Here is a 24,790-nt window from a genome sequence, read left to right on the forward strand (position 1 = left end):
AGGAGGAAGTTTTGATCTGTTGCTTCCTGCATGAGCCTGCTCCTATCCACGCTCAGATGCATCTGTGGTTACTGAATGGCTTGTCAAAGTCCGGGCCCTGAGCACAGGGTCAGACATGAGCGTTGGCCTTAAGTTGGGTAAAGGCCTTTTGACACTCATCAGTCCACTTAACGGCATTTTGCTGGGTCTTTTTGGTCAGGTCGGTCATGGGCAGCGATTTGGCTGTAGTGGGGTACAAATCGCCTGTAGTATCCGGCCAAGCCTAAGAAGGATTGGACCTGCTTCTTGGACCGTGGACAGGCCCTTTTGGATAGCATCCACCTTGGCCTGTTAGGGGTTTATGGTTCCTCGACCCCCTGGGTGCCCCAGGTAAGTCACTCTGTTTTGGCCTATTTGACCCTTTTTGGGCCTTAACAGTTAGTCCTGCCTGCCTGATGCGCTCAAAGACCTTTTCCAGGTGTAGTAGGTGTTTGGGCCAGGAGTCTGAAAAATGGCCACATCATCGAGGTAGGCACTGCAAATTCTCCCAGTCAGCTAGTAACCATCTACCAGCCTCTGGAAGGTGGCGGGTGCATTTCGAAGGCCGAAAGGAGGACATTGAATTCATACACCCCCATGGGTGACGAATGCTGACCTCTCCTTGGCAGGTTCATCTAGCGGTACTTGCCAGTACCCCTTGGTTAAGTCTATTGTAGAGATGAACGGCCGCACGTCCCAACTTTTCCAATAGCTCATCGGTAACGTGGCATTGGATAGTTGTCCGGACGAGTTACAGCATTTAGCTTACGGTAGTCCACGCAAAAGCGTATTTCCCCATCTGGTTTGGGTACCAGAACCACTGGAGATGCCCATGCACTGGTAGATAGAGCGGATTATACCCATCTGTAGCATGTTCTGGATCTCCCGTTCTATAGCAGCTTGGGCATGAGGAGACCTCGGTAGGGTGGGGTTCTGATTGGGTGAGCATTACCTGTATCAATGGAGTGGTATGCCCGTTCAGTCCGTCCTGGGTGGCTGAGAACAATGGGGCGAAGCTAGTGCACAGCTCCTTGATTTGTTGCCGCTGCAGACGTTCCAGGGTGGTTGAGAGGTTCACCTCTTCCACGCCACCGTCTTTTTTTCCCGTCGTAGTAGACACCGTCAGGCCACTCAGCATCATCTCCCTGGACTGTAAACTGACAAACCTGTAAGTCTCTGGAATAGAAAGGCTTGAGAGAATTAACATGGTACACTTTAGGCTTTAGTGAGGAATTGGGAAATGCTATGAGGTAGTTTACAGCTCCCAGGCGCTCTTGGACCGTGAATGGCCCTTCCCATGATGCTTCCATCTTATGGCCTGTTGCGCCTTCAAGACCATAACTGGTCTCCTACCTTGAAGGAACGATCTCTGGCATGTCTGTCATACCAGGCCTTTTGCTCTTCTTGAGCATCCTTTAGGTTCTCTCTAGCAAGGGCTAAAGAGTGTCGGAGGGTGCTTTGTAGGTTGCTTACAAAGTCCAGAATGTTAGTTCTGGAGAAGGCGTAAACCCCTCCCATTGCTGCTTCACCAACTGTAATGGCCCTTAACCTCGTGACCATACACAAGTTCAAATGGTGAAAACCCTAAACTGGGATGTGGTACAGCCCTGTAGGCAAACAGCAACTGCTGCAACACTAGGTCCCAATTATTGAGAATTCGTTGATGAATTTTCGTATCATGGCCCCCAAAGTTCCATTGAACCTTTCCACCAGGCCATGGGTTTGATGGTGGTACGGGTGGCAACCAAGTGATTCACCCCATGAGTTTCCCACAGTTTTTCCATGGTCCCTGCCAGGAAATTAGACCCTGAATCTGTAAGGATGTCGAGGGCCAACCTACCCTGGCAAAGATGTCTGTTAGGGCCAGGCACACAGTGTTAGCCCTGGTGTTGCCTAGAGCGACTGCTTCTGGCCATCGGGTAGCAAAGTCCACTAAAGTCAGTACGTACTGCTTTCCTCTGGGCGTCTTTTTTGGGAAAGGGCCCAGAATATCCACAGCTACTCGCTGAAATGGGACCTCAATTATGGGGAGTGGCTGGAGAGGGGCCTTGACCTGGTCTTGAGGCTTACCCACTCTTTGGCATACCTCACAAGACCGGACATACTTGGCAACGTCCTTGCCCATCCCCTCCCAGTGGAAGGACTTCCCCAACCGGTCCTTGGTTCTGTTCACCCCAGCATGGCCACTGGGATGATCATGGGCTAAGCTTAAGAGCTTCCCCCGGTACTTAGTTGGAACCACCAACTGTTTTTGCGGCTGCCATTCTTCCCGGTGTCCACCAGAAAGAATTTCCTTGTATAAAAGTCCTTGGTCTATAACAAACCGGGATCGATTAGAAGAGCTGAGAGGCGGTGGGGTGCTCCGTGCCGCCGCCCAAGCTTTCTGAAGGCTGTCATCCGCTTCCTGCTCAGCCTGGAACTGTTCCCTTGAGGCTGGGGTCACCAGTTCTTCCTCAGACTGTGGACTTGGGCTTGGTCCCTCTGGAAGCGATGTAGGTGATGGGGTTGTTTCCGTTGCTGGTGAACCGCTCTCCGCTGGTGCACCTGAGGGTATTTCAGGCTCTGGCTGAGCCTTTTGGGTATGGCTGTCTTGTGCTTCTGCCAGTTCTGGCTCGCTGGCGCCCTCTGGCGTTGAGTTTGAAGATGTGGTTGCACTTGCTGGTGCTGGTTGCTGTTCCAGTTCCGGGCCTGGGACTGGAGATGCTGTGGCTGTTTCAGTGGTAGGCATGGAATCCGGGTCCACTACCTCTGTCTGGGTCTCTGGTAACACAGACGGGGCCTCTGTGGACGGGTCAGGAACAGGAATGGGTCTGGAAGCTTGCCTGGTTTGGCTACGTGTAACCATTCCCACTCTCTTGGCCCGCCTCACCTGGTTGGCCAAGTCTTCCCCCAGTAGCATGGGGATAGGATAATTGTCATAGACTGCAAAAGTCCACATTCCTGACCAGCCTTTGTACTGGACAGGCAGTTGAGCTGTAGGCAAGTCTACAGCTTGTGACATGAAGGGTAAATTGTAACTTTGGCCTTTGGGTTGATGAATTTGGGGTCAACGAAGGATTGGTGGATAGCTGACACTTGTGCCCCCGTGTCTCTCCACGCAGTAACCTTCTTTCCGCCCACTCTCAAATTTTCCCTTCGCTCCAAGGGTATTTGAGAGGCATCCGGGCCTGGGGATCTTTGGTGTGATGGTGGTGTAATGAATTGCACTCGCATGGTGTTCTTGGGACAGTTGGCCTGATATGTCCCAGTTCATTACACTTAAAGCATCTTCCATCTGATGGGTCACTGGGCCGAGGTGAGTTACTGGAGACTGGTGAGGTTGAAGGGTAGGGTATCTGTGGCTTTACTTGGGTGGTATGTGGGGTCTTTGGCTGTCCTCGGTTGTAGGGTTTATGGTCTGTGTGCCCCCTGGGGTAATCGTTCCCCTTGACAGTAGCTTTCTTGCTTTCTGCCAGTTCCATCCATTTGGCTCCAATCTCCCCCGCCTCAGCGATATTCTTGGGGTTTCCATCTTGTATGTACCGTGTGATGTCTTCAGGAACACCATCCAAGAACTGCTCCATTTGTATGAGGAGGTTCAGTTCTTCCAAGGTTTGAATGTTGTTTCCTGTTAGCCAGGCCTCATAGTTTTTTGCAATGTAGTAGGCGTGTTTGGGAAATGACACCTCTGGTTTCCACTTTTGGGTTCTGAAGCGCCGACGGGCATGATCTGGGGTTATCCCCATCCTGTATCTGGCCTTGGTTAGAAAAAGTTTATAGTCATTCATTTGGTGCTTAGGCATTTCAGCTGCCACCTCTGCTAAAGGTCCACTGAGCTGTGACCTCAATTCTACCATGTACTGGTCTTCGGGGATGCTGTACCCAAGACAGGCTCTTTCAAAATTTTCCAAGAAGGCCTCGGTGTCATCACCTGCCTTGTAGGTGGGAAATTTCCTGTGCTGTGGAGCAATATTTGGCGCCGGGTTGTTAGGGTTGGCTGGCACATGCAGCCCAGCTTTTGCCAATTCCAGTTCATGTTTTCTCTGTTTTTCCTTCTCTTCATTCTCTTTTTTTGTTGCTTTTTTTTCCATTTCTTTTTTGTTGTTTTTTTTTTTTCCATTTCTCGGCGGTGTGGGGGCCAACTCTTCTTCTTCTTGTTTCCTTCGGTGGCGAACTCTTCTTCTTCTTCTAGTTTTTCTTTTGTGTGCTGCCGTTTGTTTGTTCTTCTCTTTCTCATCTCCTCCATCTTGTCGCCTGTGTTCAGCTTCTTTGATTTGTTCTTCGGCCGCAATTTTTGCCTTAGAAGTCATGATTCCTGTTTTCTTGTGTTGGGGTGCCCTCCCGGTGTTTATCTTCTGAACTGCAGGTTTTCTGTTGCCTCCTGAAGTCTGCCTAGCAACAGTGCCTTTAGCTAATTTTCCTTTTCTCTCTAGCTAATGTTCAATGAAGGGAAACCAGAAAAACCACTTTATTTGCATGCCTATAAGTGCTGGTACGACTCTCAATGGGAGTGCTATTGTGTGACAAAAGACTGTTAATAGTCCTTAACGACTTCTGCTTAACATGCAAGCCACAAACTGCCAGAGAGAGCAGAAAAAAAAATTCTCTCTGGTTCCCTTTTAAAACCAACTGCTTCTTCTCTCTGCTAAAAAGCCCTTAGCAGAGAAAAGAAAAATATAAATATTCCTACTGGCTTCTGGATTCTAGTCCCACCAGCTGCACACCATGTAATAACCTTAGTCCCAGATTTGGACCTTAGCGTCCAAATATGGGGGTTAGCATGAAAACCTCCAAGCTTAGTTACCAGCTTGGACCTGGTACCTGCTGCCACCCCCAAAAAATTAGAGTGTTTTGGGGCACTCTGGTCCCTCTGAAAACCCTTCCCTGGGGACCCCAAGACCCAAATCCCTTGAGTCTCACAACAAAGGGAAATAATCCTTTTTCCCTTCCCCCCTCCAGGTGCTCCTGGAGAGATACACAGACACCAGCTCTGTGAATCCAACAGAGTGAATCTCCCTCTCTGTTCCCAATCCTGGAAACAAAAAGTACTTTCCTATTCCCCCAGAGGAATGCAAATCAGGCTAGCAATCCAACACACAGATCTCCCCGATTCTTCCTCCCACCAATTCCCTGGTGAGTACAGACTCAATTCCCTGAAGTAAGAAAAACTCCAACAGGTCTTAAAAGAAAGCTTTATATAAAAAGAAAGAAAACTAAGTACACATGTTCTCTCTGTATTAGATGATACAACACAGGGTCAATTGCTTTAAAAGAATAATTGATAAACAGCCTTATTCAAAAAGAATACAAATCAAAGCACTCCAGCACTTATATTCATGCAAATACCAAAGAAAGAACCATATAACTTACTATCTGATCTCTTTGTCCTTACACTTAGAACAGAGACTAGAAAGTAGAACTACTTCTCCAAAGCTCAGAGAAGCAGGCAGCCAGAAAACAAGACCTTAGACACTCATTCCATCCACCCAAAGTTGAAAAAATCCGGTTTTCTGATTGGTCCTCTGGTCAGGTGCTTCAGGTGAAAGAGACTTAACCCTTAGCTATCTTGTTTATGACAAATGGGACTAGTGTTTGCAGAACAACTGCAGAATTTGAAAAAGTGATTCCAAGAGAGGAGGCTAATTTCATCCTCATTCTGTAAACACAGTAATACAGTGGGTGCATTCATGGTCCTTCTGTTTTACAAGATTGTGAGAGATTCTTTATAATTAAAATGGCAATTTTACCACTGGAACCATCATTATCTTTAAAAAGTGAATGAATGTTTTAAGTACAGCTCTTCCACACAGTGGTAAGTTGTGCTCCAAGAAGAGCAGCAGAGGCAGGCATAATTGCTTTTTTGAGGTCAAAGGTATACAATTATTCCATCCACTAGGATGGAACTGATTTTTCCCCCTAGTGCCAGAGTCCAACTCTGGTGGAGAGAGGAGCAAGGGCCATGACCCCCTCTCCTACCCCTTTTAGCATCTTAATCCTTAGTAGCAGAATGCAGGGAGCACAGGAACATCTACTGTGCAGAATGGTGAAGAGAAGTTGCTTCTGGGGCAGCCACACTGCTCAGCATCCCGCCAATTATATTTGAGTACTGCTAGAACTGGTTGACACTTTCAAGAATCAGAAAAGTTGTAAGGTACCCAATGTATGTTTTAGTGTCGAACCTTTGTATGGTTGGCCTTTCCTTTATCTTTATCTCAATGGATACTAATTGCATGGAGAGTCAACAAAATTAAAGAATATCGTAAAGGTCAAGATATAGTAATATAACACTTAAGGTAGTGGAATGCTTAATAAGAAGATGGCTCATAAGTTTCATTTGGGTCCTTTATTTTTAAAGGCGGGAATAGAAAATTGCAAAACATTATCCACACAGGTAGAAATTATTTTAATAATGATAAAAACTTCATTCTTGCTCCACACTATAATCTTGAGTTCCTCCTCACAAGTTACCATAGGGCAGTGGTGGGCAACCTTTGGCTCATGGGCCACATGCAGCCCACCAGGGTAATCTGATTGTGGGCCACGAGACATTTCGCTGACATTGACTGTCTGCAGGCATAGCCTCCTCGCAGCTCCCAGTGGCCGCAGTTCACTGTTCCCATCCTAGGGACAGGATTTTCTGATTCTCCAACTAAAATGTGGTGTTGATGATGTTACATTTGAATTGCGGGGCTTTACTTCTGAGGAACAGATATATTAACGGTGGAAAACTGCTGATGGAGACAGAGCCAGAACTAGCATTTTTGGGTAAGCCTGCAAAATAATTTTTTGCACCTCCCCCAAATATAACTGATTCCTGGGCCCCGTAATCACATTGCTACGGGGGCTGCCTAACTGAGATGATTTCTTGACTTCCTGACTCAAACTTAACTGAATCATTTTATATAAAACATACGTGCACGCCAGGGTCCTGGGGAGTGGAGGGGGGAATCTTTATTGCTGCCTCAGCTGCCTATTGCTGCAGCAGAGCTTCACTGCTTGTTCCTTTTCACCCTAGTGATTGATTTATATTGTCAAGGACATCTTTGCTAGGAAAAAAATGTTACAAACCTTTTCTCTTCACAAATGCTGATTTTTTCCTTTAAAATTCTAGTCCCCCAACTCGGGGGAGGGGGCTCTAGCCCTGAGCTTCTCAAGACCTAAAAGCCGACACTTAATGGAGTTCTCACAAAAACTTTTTGTTGCTTTTGTCTCAAAGATTTTAAAGTATACTAGACAGACATCTGGATGTTCTCTAAAGAGCAAAGTTAAATAATGGTATATACTAGAAAGGATTATTACACCAAGACTTACACGTTCTCCTTTGGGACCTCTGTCACCTGCTCTTCCCATCAGACCCTGAAAATAAATGTTTTTGAAAGTGTAAAATATCTTGCTTAACAACTTGATTATACATTCATTTATTAACATAGCTGAAAGTAATTGTCTAGGTCTAACAGTTACATTATCTGTGAAATATGAAATATATTAACATTGCAAATTATGTTTTCCTACCTGAGGTCCTGGCAATCCATCTTTTCCATTTATTCCCTATAAAGGAAAAACTATGTTTTTAACATTTACTATAACCGCAGGTAAATACGTACGTTAAAAATAAGGAACAGGCAAGGAAAACCTTGTGATCTGTGATGGCATTAATAAATATTTTGAAGATAAATAGCTGAGTCAGAGGTTTGTGTTTGATGATGGCTGAAGTCAAGTGTAAAGAGCTGGAAGATGTGACAAACAAGTAAGTTTGAGCTTAAACTGCACAGCTACAACATGCTAGATTGGAGTTGAGGAGGACATAGGTAAAATAACATCTTAGCATGTTATTCTATGATGATGCAATTTTGAAAGACAACTGAATTTGGAATTCGGCAAGTCAGAGTAGGTTCTATGGATATGGAACTGAATGAGCATGTTCCCAATGCTACACATTCACTAAAATATGGCACGCATTTCTCTATTGTAGCTATTGCCCTTAATTGACGCAACATTTCAGGGAACAGATGAAAAGGGAAGTTGAAGGTAAAGCTATAAACCAGCTTAAGTGCCCATCGATCTAAATAATGCAGAAATTTTTGACTTGCGTTTCTGATAAATCCACACCCCTCTCCACACAGTCACAGGGGGCCCCAGATGCAGCAGAACCAATGTGGTTCTCCTGAGAAGGAAGAATTTGAGGAGTATGCACATGGAGAGCATTTCCCTTGCACATTGTAAATGGAATTCCAGGAGGACTATGCATTGCTCATACAGTAAATTGACTGAGGCATGGAAAGGGATCAGGCTGAGGGAGATGAGTAATAGATCTCTCTCTCTTTCTGGAGATCTCCTAAATTTTATCCCCAGTGGAGCACGGTAGTGGCAATGGCAATCACTACTACAGCTTTGGGGCTGCATTAACAAAAGTAGATTTTCACACCAGCTTTTAAATTGAGTAAATTTGGCGTGGAAGAAAGTAAAGGAGAATAAGTATAGATTCTATACAGTTTCTATAACCTTGCTCACTTACTTCCACATCGCCCTATTTAAAAAATGATATTCTTAGTTGTAAATGCCAGCCCATCAGACTCAGCCTAGGCTCTCAAAATCCAGCCGTATTCTTTCTACCAACCTGACCACTAATAAAGATTCTGAATCAGAGCTTAGCTCAAAATATTTTGCTAATGAGGTGGTAAAGTAACAGGGAGGCCAGCTCATCCATCTATATTTGTATTGAATGCAATGCCAAGAGGAATAAAATCTGTTTCTAAGTTAAAGTAAGAAAATGTAACCCTAACCACACACACACACACACACAAAATATTTTTACAATTACCTCCCCCCCATTAGACTGCAATTTAAATATTGCTATTAGAGGTTTTTTACTTCAGGGCTGAATTTGTAGAGTTTAAAGAGATGTTCAATGAACCTGTACTTCTCACTCTGTCTGTTCCTGGACTTGTGAGCACAAATGCAGCATTAGCCATGGGTGACAACGGTATTATTAGATTAATATGTTACATAAAACTACTGTACAGTGTTGCTAACTCTTGCAATTTTATTGAAAGTCTTGTGATATCTGGTGGTTTTCTTAGGAGCACAGCTCCTAGAGTCAAGCAATTATAAGAAAATAATAAGATCCAAGTGAACCCAAGATTCAAAAACCACAAAGCATGTATATATATTAAAATTCATGTTTTTAAGCCCATCTCAACATTTTAGGGGGCTAGCTCATGATTTTTTAAATGTTTGGGCTTGGCAAAACTGACTTTTTTGTTACTCTAAGCACCTTTAACTCCATATAACATTACAACTATTGCTATTTATTTATTATTTAGTAAGAGTCACTTGTGTGCATTGTACTTTACTGAAAAACAGAAGGACAGGTCACTGCTCCAAGACAGTTAAATACTGTGCATAGTGACCCATCTTTACAGTGTCCAGAGAATGAAGCTAGCAGGATGGGTTTCTGGTCCCGTCTGAGACCCTTGGGTACTACCAGAATAGAAATAACTATTATTATTATTACTAATTAAATGAATTTGAGGCTGCAGGGTCAGATTTTCAAAGTTGATCGACACACACTAATTCCCATTCAGTACAATCGCAAATACTGGTAAAGACACCTTTTGAAAATTTGATCTCTTCATTTAGGAGATTAAATGGGAGGTGCAGGGTTCTTTTGAAAATCTGCCCCTGAAGAGTATAGTGAACTGCAACAGTATCTTGACCACTTCACAACTACCTCTCAGGGAGCAGAATGCGTCAGCTGCTATGTTGCACTGGCAGCCTGTAGAGGAGTTATGACAGAGTTATGAATTAAACATTTCTTTACTCATCTGAAGTTAGGAATTTGGGCAGGCCATCTTTTATAGACTCTATAAATTCTTGGATTAACATCCCTACTCCAAGAAACCTGTAGAGGATCATTTTTGTCAATAGGATTCAAAAGGGCCCTCAGGGCATATTCAATAACATAACTACCCATGACAATCCCAACCTTCATCCAGCATGAACTTGGACTTGCATGACCAATGCCTGGTTCTACAGAGCCAGATGTTCATTTGAGGTTACCTATCCATATATTATCAGGGTCAAATCTATTTATTTTGTAATCTCTGACAAGGCTGAGTGTAGCACATGAAAGGTGTGTCTACACTTGGAGCTGGGTGCATGATTCCAAACTCAAGCAGACATATTTGAGCTAGTGTACTAAAAGTAGAGTATAGTCACAGCAGTGCAGCCAGCCAGGAGGGGTTAGCCACCACTAGCCTATGCTTATCAGAGACACTAGGTATGTGATTAACTACTTACTGGTATTCCAGATTGCCCATCTGGCCCTGGAAAGCCGATGTCTCCTACAGGGCCTCTTTCACCCTTAAATGAGAAGAACACACACAAATATATAAAATCTTCCATTTTATATTTAATATGTAGGAATGGCAACATAATAAGCCAGGGTTCAAACATGCACTTACTGGTTCCCCTGGCATTCCCGGTGGTCCTGGAGATCCAGTCTTTCCCTGTGGAGGGAGACCAAAGAGAAACATTTAAAATCTAAATAAACAGATATAAAATATCAATTTCCTTTAAATGAAACAGAAAATATTATGCTTATTTGGTCAAAATGTTCATGTAATGAACACTTCACTAAATGCTTTCAGAGATCTTTCAGAAGCATTTTATAAGAAATGCTTTAAACACAGTCGTTTATTTTTGTTCATATTATCCAATTCCTTGTCCAAAAAATAAATACTGCTTAGTTTAGCCAAGTGAAATCACTCTGCAAGTCATTTTATTTTCATCCTAGAGAATCTATGCAGACATGGGAGCAGTACAGCATCTCCATTCCTTCCTGTCCATGACTTGTTGTTCCATTACACCCAGCCTGCTCATGTCCCTGCATACGATGTCCCACTATCTAGTTGGTGGTCAGCCTTCAGATTTTACAGACACTGGTTGTGTTTGGATGATCTTTCTTTGGCATCCTATCATCTGTTTTCCTTCTGCAGTGTCCCCACCCTCATAATTTTTTCAATTATGGGCTAATCTCTTACCCTGATTTCATAACCTACTCTCCTGACTATATGTTTAAATCATTCCACTTTATAGCTGCCACCTTTCAAAGAACTCTCATCTTTACTGCCTCCAACATTCTGATGTCTGTTTCATTTAAGGCAGCTGCTTTCAGCCCATAGAGTAATACTGTCAATACACTAGTCTAATAAATTTTCATTTTGGTACCAAATGTAATGTTTTTTTCAGTCCATGATTTCACCAATTTCTGTGCAGCACTTGTGGCCAAGGCACATCCCCTTTTAAACTCATCCTTGATGCAACTGTTGGCACTGATTGAGATTCTTAGGTACACATAAGATTCTACTTGTTATACAACCCCTCTGCTGCATTTCAACACTTTATCTATTGTCCACGTTCCAAAATGAAACCACTTCCTCCTCTTGGCATTTATTGTAAGTCCAAGTTGACTACACCCATTTTCCAAGGTAGTGAAGAGTATCATCAATTTAAATGTGTCTGTCCGTTGTAGGACATCATCTGCTTAAGCTAAGGAGCCTAACTTATCATACCCTCCAACTCATCTAACTTTCAAATCCATCTTGTCATCAGTTCCTAACACATGATTAGACCTGTACTAACTCTGTATCTACATCAAAGAGTTCTGATACCCTGCCTTAGCTGAAACAGTTAATACCACACATGTTCTTCCTTTCACCCCTACCACTTACCATATAAAGAAGGGGCATGTTGAAGAAGGTATTTCCGAAGTTTAAAAGAATGACATGAACAGCTTGTATATCACAAGAAGCAAACAAAAAAACCCCCAGAAATATTTTCCCTTCAGATATTTGATAAATACAGGAAATATATAATGGACATAACTTTCTTTTATTCTAACTGTACTTTTTGAAACAAAACCAACAGAGCTATGGTGATTTACACCAGTTGAGGATCTGACCTACTGACTGCCGTAGAAGTTTTGGATGCATCAGGAACGAAGGATTAGCTTTATGCAAGTGGGGGCTCTGGAGTTTTCTTCAGCTTCTTAGTATGAGCTTCTCTAAAACTCTTACTCAGAAAACAGCATAAAATACAAAGAGATATTTAGTATCCCCAACTGGGAAAAAAGTTGCTTCGTCTTGATACATGTCTATAAAATTTCTAGCAAACATTACTCCACAAATAGTAATGAGTAGTGTGGATGAGCATCTTTTATGCTTTGGCATTTTTTTCAACTTTTCCCAAGAAATAAGCTGTTTCTTTCATGAACATACTCACTGTTAACCCTGGTGCTCCTGGTGAACCAGCAGGTCCCTGATCTCCCTAAGGAAAAGATACTGCAGCATTGTAATATTTCCAACAAATGAGGACACAGAGTCTTCAAACAGTATTAGTTAATGAAGATCTGAACAGAATGGGAGAGGCAGGATTGTTTGAATTCTTATATTTAGTTCTGCCATTGACTCTTTTTGGCATTGAGTAAGTCACATAACCTTTTCTGTTTTAGTTCCCTGTCTGTAATGTCATGTGTATTTGCCCTTATGTTCAATTAAAGAGATATTCAGGTGATAGTTAATGTTAAAAATGCTTTAAAATGGACCGGGGTCAAGTATCTGACCAACATGTAGATCTCCAAATAACCTTCATTTATACTCATGGCAGTGACCATAATTAACAAAGTATAATTCAGTATTGTACGACCATCTTTTCCTTCCATGTCACCTTAAAATAGTTGGCACTAATACCAACATTGTAGCTTTATGCAGGGTCCTGCTATTACACAGGAAGGGAGTCTAAGAACATTAGGAGTTCTTAGTTCTACTACTGCCTTTACTATAGATTTTTTCTTTGATTCAGGGTGCCTCAGTTTCAACATATATAAAATAGGGTTGATGATGATAATAAGTAACACAACTACATTACAAGGTACTGTGTGACCAAATTAATTGTCTTGAATGAGTTTTGAGACCCTCAGATCAAAAATGCACGAACAACATACTACAGTAGAGCCTGACATTAACTAGGCGGTAAATCTCAAAGTCTTTTGGGCATTTCATTTGGTGCAGAGAACAGCTAAAATACTATAGCCTCTTGCCATTTTGGGGGCTTCAGAAAGGCAGGCTCCCAGGAGCTCTCACAGATGGAGATTAGTGCAGACACTGAGACTGCAGCAACTGAAACAGCTTGTCTTAGCATGTGCACGAGATCACAACCAGCACCAGGGATTGGGACAGAGAAGAGGATTCACCGGGCTAGAGGCCTGACTGAAATGCCTGGGCAGCCACCTGCAGGCTATAACCACTTCCAAATGGCAGAGGCTGCCCATCCATGGTCTGCTCATGGACAGGCACTGTGCTCAAGGGATGGGAGTCAGTGGTTGGGTACTGGCTGCTAGCACAGGTATGAGACAGACGTCCTGGGTTGCTCTCCATAGAGAAGGCAAAAAACCTCCAGTTTTCCTATCAGCCACAAGGGCCTGGCCAAGGGGAAACACAGTTTCCCAGAGGATGTTCCATCTTCCCTAGGTGTCTGTGAAACAAAGCCACTTCTTCCACCCAACCAATAACCAAGCAAAACCAAAGAGGGAAAGAAGACTTCAGAGGGAGAAGATTGTTTGTCAGCCTCACTCATTAGGCCTCCTTTGCCCTGTAAAACAAGGGAAAGCCGGGGTTGAAGCCACCTGGGATCAGTTCCACCCAATAAGGGATCTGCCTTGAATCTTTAACAATGAATATTTGGGATACATCACCTAGATAGAAAAGGATCCCAGGGGTAAGGGAAGCCCTGGTTTGTAGGTGCACAGCCAATTGAAAACTCACCTGGAATCAAAGGGGTGGGTGACACCTGTCATAAACAGATAGCTAAGGGTTAATGTCTCTTTCACCTGGAAAGGAGTAACCTAAAACACCTGACCAGAGGACCAATCAGGAAACAAGACTTTTTCAGATCTGGGTGGAGGGAAGTTTTGGGTGTGAGTTCTTTGTTCTTTGTCTTGTGTCTGATCCTCTCGGCTCTGAGAGTGATTTTTCTATCTCCTGCCTTTTTAATCTTCTGTTTCCAAGTTGTAAGTACAAAGCTAGTAAGACAATAGGTTTATATTGGTTTTTTTTGTATTTACATGTGTGTAGTTGCTGGAGTGTTTTGAATTGTATTCTTTTTGGATAAGGCTGTTTATTCATCTTTCTTTTAAGCAATAGACCCTGTATATTTTCACCATTATACAGAGACTATTTTTAATGTCTTTTTCTTTCTTTTTGATATAAAGCTTTCTTTTTAAGACCTGTTGGAGTTTTTCTTTAGTGGGGACTCCAGGGAATTGAGTCTGCAGCTCACCAGGGAATTGGTGGGAGGAAGAAGTCAGGGGGAAAATCTCTTTGTGTTAGAGTTACTAAGCCTGACTTTGCATACCATCTGGGTGAGAGGGGAAGAGAGATTAGCTCTCTCAGTACTTGTGTTTCCAGGACTGGAAACAGGGAAGGTGGAGTCCCTCTGTTTAAATTCACAGAGCTTGCTTCTGTATATCTCTCTAGGAACCCAGGGAGGGAACACCTGGAGGGGAGGAGGGGGAAGGGAAATGGTTTATTCCCCTTTGTTGTGAGACTCAAGGAATCTGAGTCTGGGGGTCCCCCCAGGGAAGGTTTTGGGGAGACCACAGTGAGCTAGGCACTGTATAAATCCCTGGCTGGTGGCAGCGTTATCAGGTCCAAGCTGGTAACTAAGCTTGGAGGTTTTCATGCTAACACCCATATTTTGGAGCTAAGGTCCAGATCTGGGAAAAAATGTTATGACAACACCACACTGCACATAAGCGGTAGTCAAGCCTGCATCCTCCACATGATTATTTCACTGCACAACTTACCTCTGTTTCGTCAGCCCTATAGAGCTCACACTAGCCACCTGGGACCTGCAGGCAGACTCTGGGATCACACCTATTTATTTGTATAGTCTATGTGGGATTTTGACTGTATTAGCTTATTAGAAGAATATCTTTATTTCAGGAAGAGTCTGATTGTGGTTGTAGGGTTTAATCTGTTCATTCATTAATCAGTTTCCTTGCCTATTCCGTTCACCTAATTCCTGTTTTCTAAATTAATCATATCCTTTCTTTTAATAATGTGTTTATTCCTTTTTAAATTTGGTTGGTCTACAGTTGCTTTTAATTTGTAAAGTCCTAGAAGTTACAAGCATTGCATTAGAAGTTATTCACCAGGCCACTAGCTGGATACACTGTGGACTGAGAATGCAGTTTAGCTTCAGTGACTAGCAAGTTAAGGGCTGAGACCTGCCATCAGCCCATGAATTCCAGAGAACCCAGTGCTCATTGGTCCTAAACTGGGACACAAAGCCAGAAGGAGGAGCAAGTGGACTCTACATGCTTGGGGGTCAGATGTTCTCAAGGAGGGGTTACCTAATGATTGATTATGATTATCTTTGTACATAATGATTCATTAATGATCTGGAGGATGGTGTGGACTGCCCCCCGGGGAAGTTTGCAGATGACACTAAACTGAGAGGAGTGGTAGATATGCTTGAGGATAGGGATAGATACAGAGGGACCTAGACAAATTAGAGAATTGGGCCAAAAGAAATCTGATGAGGTTCAAAAAGGACAAGTGCAGAGTCCAATGCACTGCTGCAGACTAGGGACTGACTGGCTAGGCAGCATTCTGTAGAAAAGGACCTAGGGGTTACAGTGGACGAGAAGGTGGATATGAGTCAACAGTGTGCCCTTGTTGCCAAGAAGGCTAATAGCATTTTGAGCTGTATAAGTAGGGGCATTGCCAGAAGATCGAGGGACGTGAAAGATTGGAAAGAGTCCAGCAGAAGGAAAAAAAATGATTAGGGGGCTGGAGCACATGACTTATGAGGAGAGGTTGAGGGAACTGGGATTGCTTAGTCTGCAGAAGAGAAGAATGAGGGGGGATTTGATAGCTGCTTTCAACTACCTGAAAGGGGATTCCAAAGGGATGGATGTAGACTGTTCTCAGTGGTAGCAGATGACAAAACAAGAAGCAATGGTCTCAAGTTGCAGTGGAGGAGGTCTAGGTTGGATATTAGGAAAATCTTTTTCACTGGGAGGGTGGTGAAGCACTGGAATGGGTTACCTAGGGAGGTGCTGGAATCTCCATCCTTAGAGCTTTTTAAGGCCCGGTTTGACAAAGCCCTGGCTGGGATGATTTAGTTGGGGATTGGTCCTGCTTTGAGCAGGGGATTGGACTAGATGACCTCCTGAGGTCCCTTCTAACCCTAACATTCTGTGATTCTATGATACAGACTCATTATAACACAAGAAGTGCAAAACAAAAATGGTTACAATCCACATATTTAAAAATAGCAGGTCAAATCCTACAAGGCAAGAGAGTTGCCTTAGCTTCATTGGGAGCAGGACTGGGCCCAATGGAAGTTTCAGGTGCTCAGCATCTCTCTGGATTTGGTCCACTTTGCTTACCTAGATTTTTAGTCTCATTTAAACTAGCCTTCTTTGTAGAAGTCATGCATGCAGTCAGTTTGAGGGTTACAGTACTAGACTATAGCACTGTCAGGTGCGATCTTTGCCTCAGAAATGCATTTATAATGGACAGCATAACTACATTAGATGAGGAAGATGATGTTTGGTCAAGGGGAATGAAAACCAGTGAATATATCTAGGGGCATATCAAAGGGTTTGTGTCTTCTGCTAAGGAGTGCTTTGCACTTCTAATCAGCATTAATCAAGGAAGTAGCTTGTTTAGTAAAATCGAAGTGGCAGCTCTAATAATAATGGAATAGAATGACTGACTGGTAATGGATGGAAGTCTGATTACACACAACTTGTTATTCCTGAAAAAAAATGGAATTTTACATTGATTGAATTGTATTATTTAGACCTAGATTTAAACAGAAAATGAAAATACACTAGGCATGCAACATTTCTACATATGCAGATCCAATCTTTCTTGAAACATTCTGCTGCAGATAGACACCATCAACAAGTGAACAGCCTTTTAAATGAAGGAAATATTTCCCTGCCAATAAACACTGTAGATATATAAAAGAAGCAACAACACCAATGGAAAAGAAGAGAGGATATTTTTCTTGAATAAAGACTTACCTTTTCTCCTGGAAATCCCTCTAGTCCAGGTAGTCCCATTGGACCTGGTTCTCCCTGTTTTTTTTAAAGTGTTGCTTAGATTAATAATTCTGCATTCTGAATGACATAAAAATTGTAATATAGCAAATAAAAGCAAAGCATTCAACTCGAGATTATTTAACAATCAGCTAAATATTGTATTTACTTTAAGTGAACAGCTTTTTCTATGTGTTGTTTTTATGACCTGAGAATTAGAACTATTCCCAGAATAAGTACATGTTTATTTTCTGATTAATTGTTTCAGTGATGATTAAAAACCTAATCAGAGAGAATCCCCTCTGGTTACCTACTTGGTCAAGGTCAGCACTAAACCACTTTCAGTCAATAAAGGGAGGGGTTTGAATATATCTTGTCAATTAGATAAGTAACATGGGTTGCACGGTTACTCCAGAATTCTCCTTTTGACTGTAAAAAAAAGATGCATCTAGAGGCTTCAGAGCAAAACTCTGTTTGCTAAGTAAAGCCTATTCTCCCTAGGGATGTGTAGATTAGGAGCACTCCAGCATTAAGTCTATGAGCTTTGGAAGAAAAGCCAGAAAATGAGTGAGATGATGTAGCAACTACTGAATAGTAATTCAGCTTTACAGACAAGTAATAGTGAATGCCAAAAAAAAAAAAAAAAAAAAAAAAAAAAAAAAGGACATTTACCATAACAAGCTATTTATCTAGCTATCTTGGAGTTTTATACTACTGCCCATCACCATAGTATCCGAGTGCTTTACATGTAAAATCAATAACAAAATCCCAAGGGGATTTCATGGCATCTCTGTAACTTGTCCCTTTAATGGGGTCAGAACTCTGTTTGGGATAGAGAGATCTTCTGAGGATTTAAGGGCTTGAGAGTGGTTTGAGAATAGAAAGAGTGTTCAAATTCCAAGCATTACTCATCGTGGAAAGACTTTTTTCTAAAGATGGTGAGACTCTGGATTTGCCAAATCTCTTCTGAAAGACTGTTCCTTACCAAGAGCCCCTCAACAGAGAATGCTTTGTTTCATACTTCATCCTGCACTTTGTAACCTGCATTGTACTAGAGGAGTACAGATATCACATGGGTTCATATATCAAAATTTGGTCTTTGCTGTAGCTGGGGTTCATCCATTAATTACTTTGAAAATGAGGACCAAAACCTTAAACTGTCATCTGACTTGAGTCTGTCCAGCGGAAGGACTTGTGCGCAGGCGTAATGTGTTCTAAGTGACCAGGGATACGGAGAATGTAGGCAGTTGTTGCATCATCATCATTCAGCTTTAGATACAATGAGTTATGTTAATCAGTCTGGTGGTGACAAATGCATGGATCACCATGGTCAGGTCCTCATATGGAAGGAAGGGACATTTCTTGGCAAGCTGGAGGTGCAAGATGGCATTTTTGGAAACTGACTAAAACTCCTCATCCAAGTTTAATAAGGAGTAAAAGTGGATCCCAAGGCTTCACACCACTATGACACATGTATGGCTTCAATGGAAGGCGTAGAAAACATCTTGTCCAGCTTTTCAAAGCATTTCCCTTTTTAATCAGCATTACTTTGGTCTTGCTGGGGTTCAGCTTGAGCTCATCATCCAAGAGCTAGTTTCACATAGGTAATCTGAAAATTTAGGAGTGGTTGTAGGTATTTCAGCGGGCAATGAGATATGTAGGTGAGAGTTACAGCATACTGTTGGCAGCTAGCCATGGTGTCTCACTATCTCTCCTACTGAGAGATACCAAAGAGTAGTGGAAATAGAAGGGATCCCTACTGGACCCCACAGATAAAGGTCTTTGGAGAGGAGGAGCAGTTACCCATCACCACTCTCTGAGGTCTGCTGGAGAGGAACACTTGGAGCTACTGTAGTGCTGGGCCATCTACTCACGGGATGTCATGTAGGCTTTTTAGCAGTACCTTGTGGCCCATTATGTCAAATGCTACAGAATGGACATCTTACCTGAGTCAATGATTATGAGCAAGTTTGCTTTTAGTGCCACTAGATCCATCTCTGTTCTGTGCCCTTGTCTGAACTCTGGTTGTGAGGCATCCAGGATGTTGGCTGATGTCACATGTTGTTAGAGCTTTGTGGTTACTACTTTCTCAGTTGTTTTGCCCAGGAATGGGAGGTTGGAAACAGGACAATATTTAGAGAGATCTTCAGGGTCAGGTGTTGTTCCTGAGAATTGGGTGAACTATTGTATTTTTCAAGGAGTTTGGCAGGTGTGCTTCTTTGAAGGAAGAATACTCATTTCCATTAGTAGTGGGCATAGCTGTCCATAACTGGCTTTTACTAGCTAGGATGGCTATGGATCTATTCCACATGTTGTGGGTCTAATAAATTGCAGGGCTTATTGATCTTCAGCATGTGTGATGGGCCCAACTCAGACTGGTGGGCTGGATAACACAAATTTATTTCCTGTTGGGTTCTGTACACATTCTACTGAACTTTTCAGTGAAGGATGCTGATAGCCCTTCACAGCAGTTGATGCTGGGACCTTGTGTCTGGGATAGGCAGTCTGGGTTGACTAGCTGGTTCACTATGCAAAATAACTCTGCTGGCCATGATTCTGCCATGTTGATTGTGAAAAGGTTATTTCGCCTCCTTTACTGCAATGGTGCAGTTCTGTAAATGTGGGTTTGTGCTGCTTTGTCCCCCATGACCATGGTATTTGTGACATTCCTTAGACTGTGGTAGATTTAACTGCTGTGAGTGGTAAATGTCCAGTTTTTAATGGCACCCACTGCATTATGTTAAATAAATTGGCATCCTCTCCTCTGCGAGAAATGGTGGGAATTGCAGCCTATGATGTAGATGGTTTTTAATGTCTCATGTGACTACTAGTCCAATCTGAAATTTGCATGTTCTTTGGCAGTTATTGCAGATATATGTATCTTGGTTGGGCGCTACTTGCTTCCTACGGGCTCTTTAAAAATTTCATATTAAAACTGAAAAAATATTTCATGGTATCAAAGTACAAACAGTATCTACCAAAACCTAGGCTTTGCAAACCTTTTCTACTTGTTCTAAAAATGTAAAATATATATAGTTTTCTGAAAAGGGCATACTGCAGCCTTTGAGGAGAAACAGCAAAGCATTCAGTGAATCGGCTTTATTATGATAGGTTTAGAATGTGAAGCTATATTCAATTGAGATGTACTGTGGCTCCAATTATCATCAACTTCTTGGCACTACACACAGCTTGATCATATTCTAATTACTTTTGAGCATTAAACCCTCATTACATTGTTCCTTAAGAAAAAACAGTCTTCTGGTTGCTAAACGCTGGTACAATGTGATGACCCCCTATGAGCAATTTCAACTTTACGTGTTACTGCATTGGGCTCAAAATTAAAACATTTTCCATCTTTATTTCTACTGGGACTACTTCAGGTAGTGATTTAATCTCATGAAATAATACAGATTCTTCATACTTTAATGCCTCTCTAGATTACTAAACAGAGAACAAAATCCACAGACAGCTAATATAATCTATCACTGAACATAATATTAACAGCTGTAAAAAGAAATCTATTGACCTGGAACTGTACATTTCTCTAGCCTTGGTTATAAAATAAGTTTCTTAAATGTATTGATAGAGTAACTTCCTGCTCAATTTCCTGTACTGTCCCACTCACATGGCTAGGACCATACTTTGAGCTTTTGGGAGGGCTCTTCTAATGACCTATGAAGTCCTCAGTTCCCTAGTAGTCCTCCCACTCCTTCTCCTCATATTCACATCCCAAACCATGAAGATACACTTGTCAGTATGACTGAAATGACACATTCCAATAAAATATACATACCATTGTGCCAGGATCACCTTTTGGACCCTGCAAAGAATGATTAACAAAGGTATTAGAAAATAACAGACCACAATTAGACAAGAATGTGGTGTCTTTAACACTACGATAATAAAAATATATAACAATTATAATAGAACGGTAGAGTAGTAGTGTATTCAGAATCAGTACTAGCAGCAATCTTATTTTGTTAAATTTGGGTCAAATCCTAGTGTGTGTTAGCCCATAGTGCAGAGCAGGGCATATCTCTGTGCCTGGCTTGATTCTATGCCACGAAGTGCAAACGGTATCACAAAGGGGAAATCAGTGCCTCATTAGTGGCCACAAAGGGTTTACACAGCTGCCAAAATGATTAAGCCCAGGGGTGGAGTCTGCCTATGGCTATAACATCACAAAGGCACTAACCATGTGGCTCTCTGGCTCCACAGTCCAAGTGTATGTGTAAGAAGGATGGGGCAGACAGAGTCCACCTTGGACATATAGGAATGCAAAGGGGCAGAATAGCCCAAAGGTTACTACTGCCTGACAGATCTCTTTCAGAGCTCTCAGCCAGGATGACAGCAGCCCCTATGGAACTCATGAAAATTGAGAGAAGGGATACATTCAGTTCATGTGACTCCCACATTCTCCTCGTCATCCAGAGAGGTAGGGTAGACAGATGGGGAAACGGAGGCAGAGAAATTAAGAGACTTGTCCAAAGCTATGCAGCGAGTTAGTAACAGCATTAGACCAGAATTAATGAGTTCCTTATTTTCAGCATGAAATTTAATGCACTACTAAACAACACTGCCTCTAAAGATAAAAAGTGCACTATACGTTTTAAGAATTATTACATTAATGCAATATATAATCCAAGGTCAATATATTTTTCTGCCCAGTTCTGCAACCTATATTCATATTAAACTGCACTTACTCAAAGGAGTAGTCCCATTAATTTTAATTAGGGTACTGGCATTTTGTAAAGTACTATTCAGCAAAATCTACGATTGTAATTATCAATATTTATGTTGAAATTTTAGTTGTTCTCCCAGTGTCTGCTAGGCTGTTTGTTACACATACTTACGAAATGTGTGTTTTATTATTAATGTGTATCAGTCATATCCTATTTGAATTGTTTATTGTTATTTTTCAAATGTAAAGTTTTCCATTACCCAGCTAACAGACAAGCTGCATGCAAGATATGAAGCTTTCTGTAAATGTTTTAAACTAAATATTACAGATAATATCTATTAAATACTTACAGGAGGGCCCGGTGGACCAGGATAAGTAGCAACACTTACACCTCCCTGGGGGTGGGAAAAAAAACCCATTCATTTGTTTCATAAGGCAATAATCAGGAAAAAAAATGTTAAATCATTTAATAAAGAAAAATACCTGTAGCTTATATAAGCTGCTCATTCCATTCCTTTCATTGTAAGGCATACCCTTAAAATATGAAAATATTCAGAAAATATTTAAAAAAAAATATCACAACTATGAAGGTGAAATCAATGGAAAAACAGCCTTTCATTCTTTGAATTGTTAGTACACAACAAAGCCAAAGTACCATTTCTGTTAATGGGTCTTGTGACAGATATGGCAACTACCTGCAATATCCTGGTCCAACCTTATTGAATTCAGTTTATTATCTTTGTAGGTCAGGGACTGTGTGTAATTCCATGGAGGAGGGGGGGCTCAGCTCTCCAGGAACTAAGAGGAGTGGGAGGTGGTTAAGCAAATTCACTCAGGTTGTAACACTTCCAGAGGGCTACCACCCTGGAGAGAGGTTCTCAAATACTGGTTCAAACCGGATTCTCCAGGGGCCAACAAAGAAAAGACTTAAAACTGATTCAGTGCATTCTTCCTGATCCAGCAAATGGACAGAAACTTTTGTCCAAGGGGGGCCCCAATCCTTGGAAGGACATGGCCCAGTCTTTGTGTTTGTTCTGAGCTAACTGTTGTTATGAACTTGTGACCATAGAATAAACCCTTGGTGGGATGCGAAGGATGATTCACTGGTTACAGCCCTTGTTGTAGTCAGGGGGTGATCTCTCGTATGTTTATTGACACGTAAGTAGGTTCTTTTATTGTTAACATGTTTTCTCTGTAACACTTTTCCTTAAAATAAACGTATTTGCTTAGAAAGAGCTGTGTGGTAACTTAATTGTGGCAATTACCCTGTTTAACATCTCTGAGGAGAAAAGTAAAGCAGGCCTTTTTAGGCAGTCTGACTTTCCTGAGGAACACTGTGTAGGCAGGGAGCCTGGAAGAGAGAAAGACGTGTCTATGCCCAGAGTGGTGGCGGCTGGGCTGCTGAAAGTCTATGAGTGGGTGCCCTTGTGGGACCTTAGAGAGGGAATATAGGTGCAACTGCTCTGAACTGTGACAGGTCTGTCCTGCAAAAACTCCAGTGAAGTCAGTTAAGAGTTTGGGATGTATGATGAATGGAGGATTGGGCTTTTTATCAGCTTATGAAAATGAAGGCTCATGAATCCTAAGGTAACTGGATAATTTTTATTATATAAAATTGCCAAACCATTTATGTGACTGGCCAAATGATGTGGGTAAAGGAATTCAAGGTATTGTACGTTTCTTTTTTATCACCTTAAAAAGTTACATTTTAAATGAAAACTGCAAAGCATTTGAGTCAGGCTTCAAGTACTTCAAGAATATAGGTGCTTGTACTATAGCTTTGAATTAATGCTCAAATTTGACAGATGAGACACTAATAAATTCAGAAGAAAATTATGAATTCAATAAAATTCAATAGCTGAACTATCAGTTTATGCTAAATGTTTACAGCCTGTTGACTGCTAAAGCACAAAAAGCACAAGTTAACTCAAGTGTATTCAAGATACAAATGGATGAAACTTTTGCTTCTGAAAAGAAATTTATATTTTTTCAAATTCTATTCACAGGCTATTTAAGGTGAAGGAAGGAAATACGGATGTAATCTTTTTTCATATATGGAGATTTATAAAATGTATGCATAAGAAAAGGGAGAATGACAAAGTGAAGAACAAGGTGATACACACCTTTTCCATCCCCAAATCAATTTGCACTTGAACTACAATGTGTTTTCAGTACAAAAGAGAAATTTCTTGAGTTCAGAAAACTTTAAAATGTGAAGTTCTATCATGCAAAACAAATGAATGTAAATAAATATGGCTCGTTTTATTTTACTTTAATTTCCATATACTTTATTGGTGAAACCAGTAGGCTGCAGCAGAATAGTTCCTCACATCCACAGTTGTGGATGTGAGGAATGAAAAACGGGCAGAATAGGGAATGGTCATGCAGTCAGATACTACTACAACCCATTGGCTGTACAAGATGCCATATACAACCTGAACAGGTGACCTACACTCTGACTCTAGGTTTATAAAGGAAGAATCTGTCCCCTCAAACCTCATATGTTTTTAATATATTTTCTCCATGCCTGCCTGTTATATTCTTAAACCATTTTGTATTTTACTGTCTTGTATTTTTAAAAAGAAATATTTTATGAAGAGCGCTTTACAGAAAAAAAGTACTCATTATTTTCAGAGATACATAGGGTGAAATCTTGGCTACTGATGTCATTAGGAGTTTGGGCCCAAAGGGACTATTATGATCATGTAATCTTTCATCCTGCGCAAGACTGCCCAAATGTCTACTGGATCAAGTTCATACGTTTCTGCTTGAGCTATAGCATATATTTTAGATTTAGACAGACATCCAATGTTGATTCAAGGACTTGGAGAATCCACGACATCCTTAGGTAAATTATCAAAATATATTATTCAAAATATGAAACAAATGACTTACTGGAGGTCCAGGTGATCCAGGCTTTCCAGGAGAACCCTCATTACCCTATGACAGTATAAGATTCATACATTTCACTTACTGAAACTAATGTAATACCTAGCACAATG

The 24,790-nt window shown here is 41.6% G+C and overlaps 1 protein-coding gene across 1 annotated transcript in view; it reads right to left on the reverse strand.

The window, feature by feature from the left end:
* Window positions 1-24,790, reverse strand: part of COL19A1 (collagen type XIX alpha 1 chain) — a 372,962-nt gene that overhangs the window by 24,932 nt on the left and 323,240 nt on the right. Inside the window, exons 33-42 of the mRNA XM_050951630.1 lie at window positions 24,684-24,728; window positions 22,272-22,322; window positions 22,139-22,183; window positions 20,901-20,927; window positions 17,093-17,146; window positions 12,280-12,324; window positions 10,461-10,505; window positions 10,297-10,359; window positions 7,510-7,545; window positions 7,281-7,353 (exon numbers count right to left, since the gene is read on the reverse strand). Of these exons, the coding sequence (XP_050807587.1) occupies window positions 7,281-7,353; window positions 7,510-7,545; window positions 10,297-10,359; window positions 10,461-10,505; window positions 12,280-12,324; window positions 17,093-17,146; window positions 20,901-20,927; window positions 22,139-22,183; window positions 22,272-22,322; window positions 24,684-24,728 (484 nt within the window). The remainder of the gene's footprint in view (window positions 1-7,280; window positions 7,354-7,509; window positions 7,546-10,296; window positions 10,360-10,460; window positions 10,506-12,279; window positions 12,325-17,092; window positions 17,147-20,900; window positions 20,928-22,138; window positions 22,184-22,271; window positions 22,323-24,683; window positions 24,729-24,790) is intronic.

This window comes from Gopherus flavomarginatus, chromosome 4 (assembly GCF_025201925.1).
Source record: "Gopherus flavomarginatus isolate rGopFla2 chromosome 4, rGopFla2.mat.asm, whole genome shotgun sequence".
Taxonomy (NCBI): Eukaryota; Metazoa; Chordata; order Testudines; family Testudinidae; genus Gopherus; species Gopherus flavomarginatus.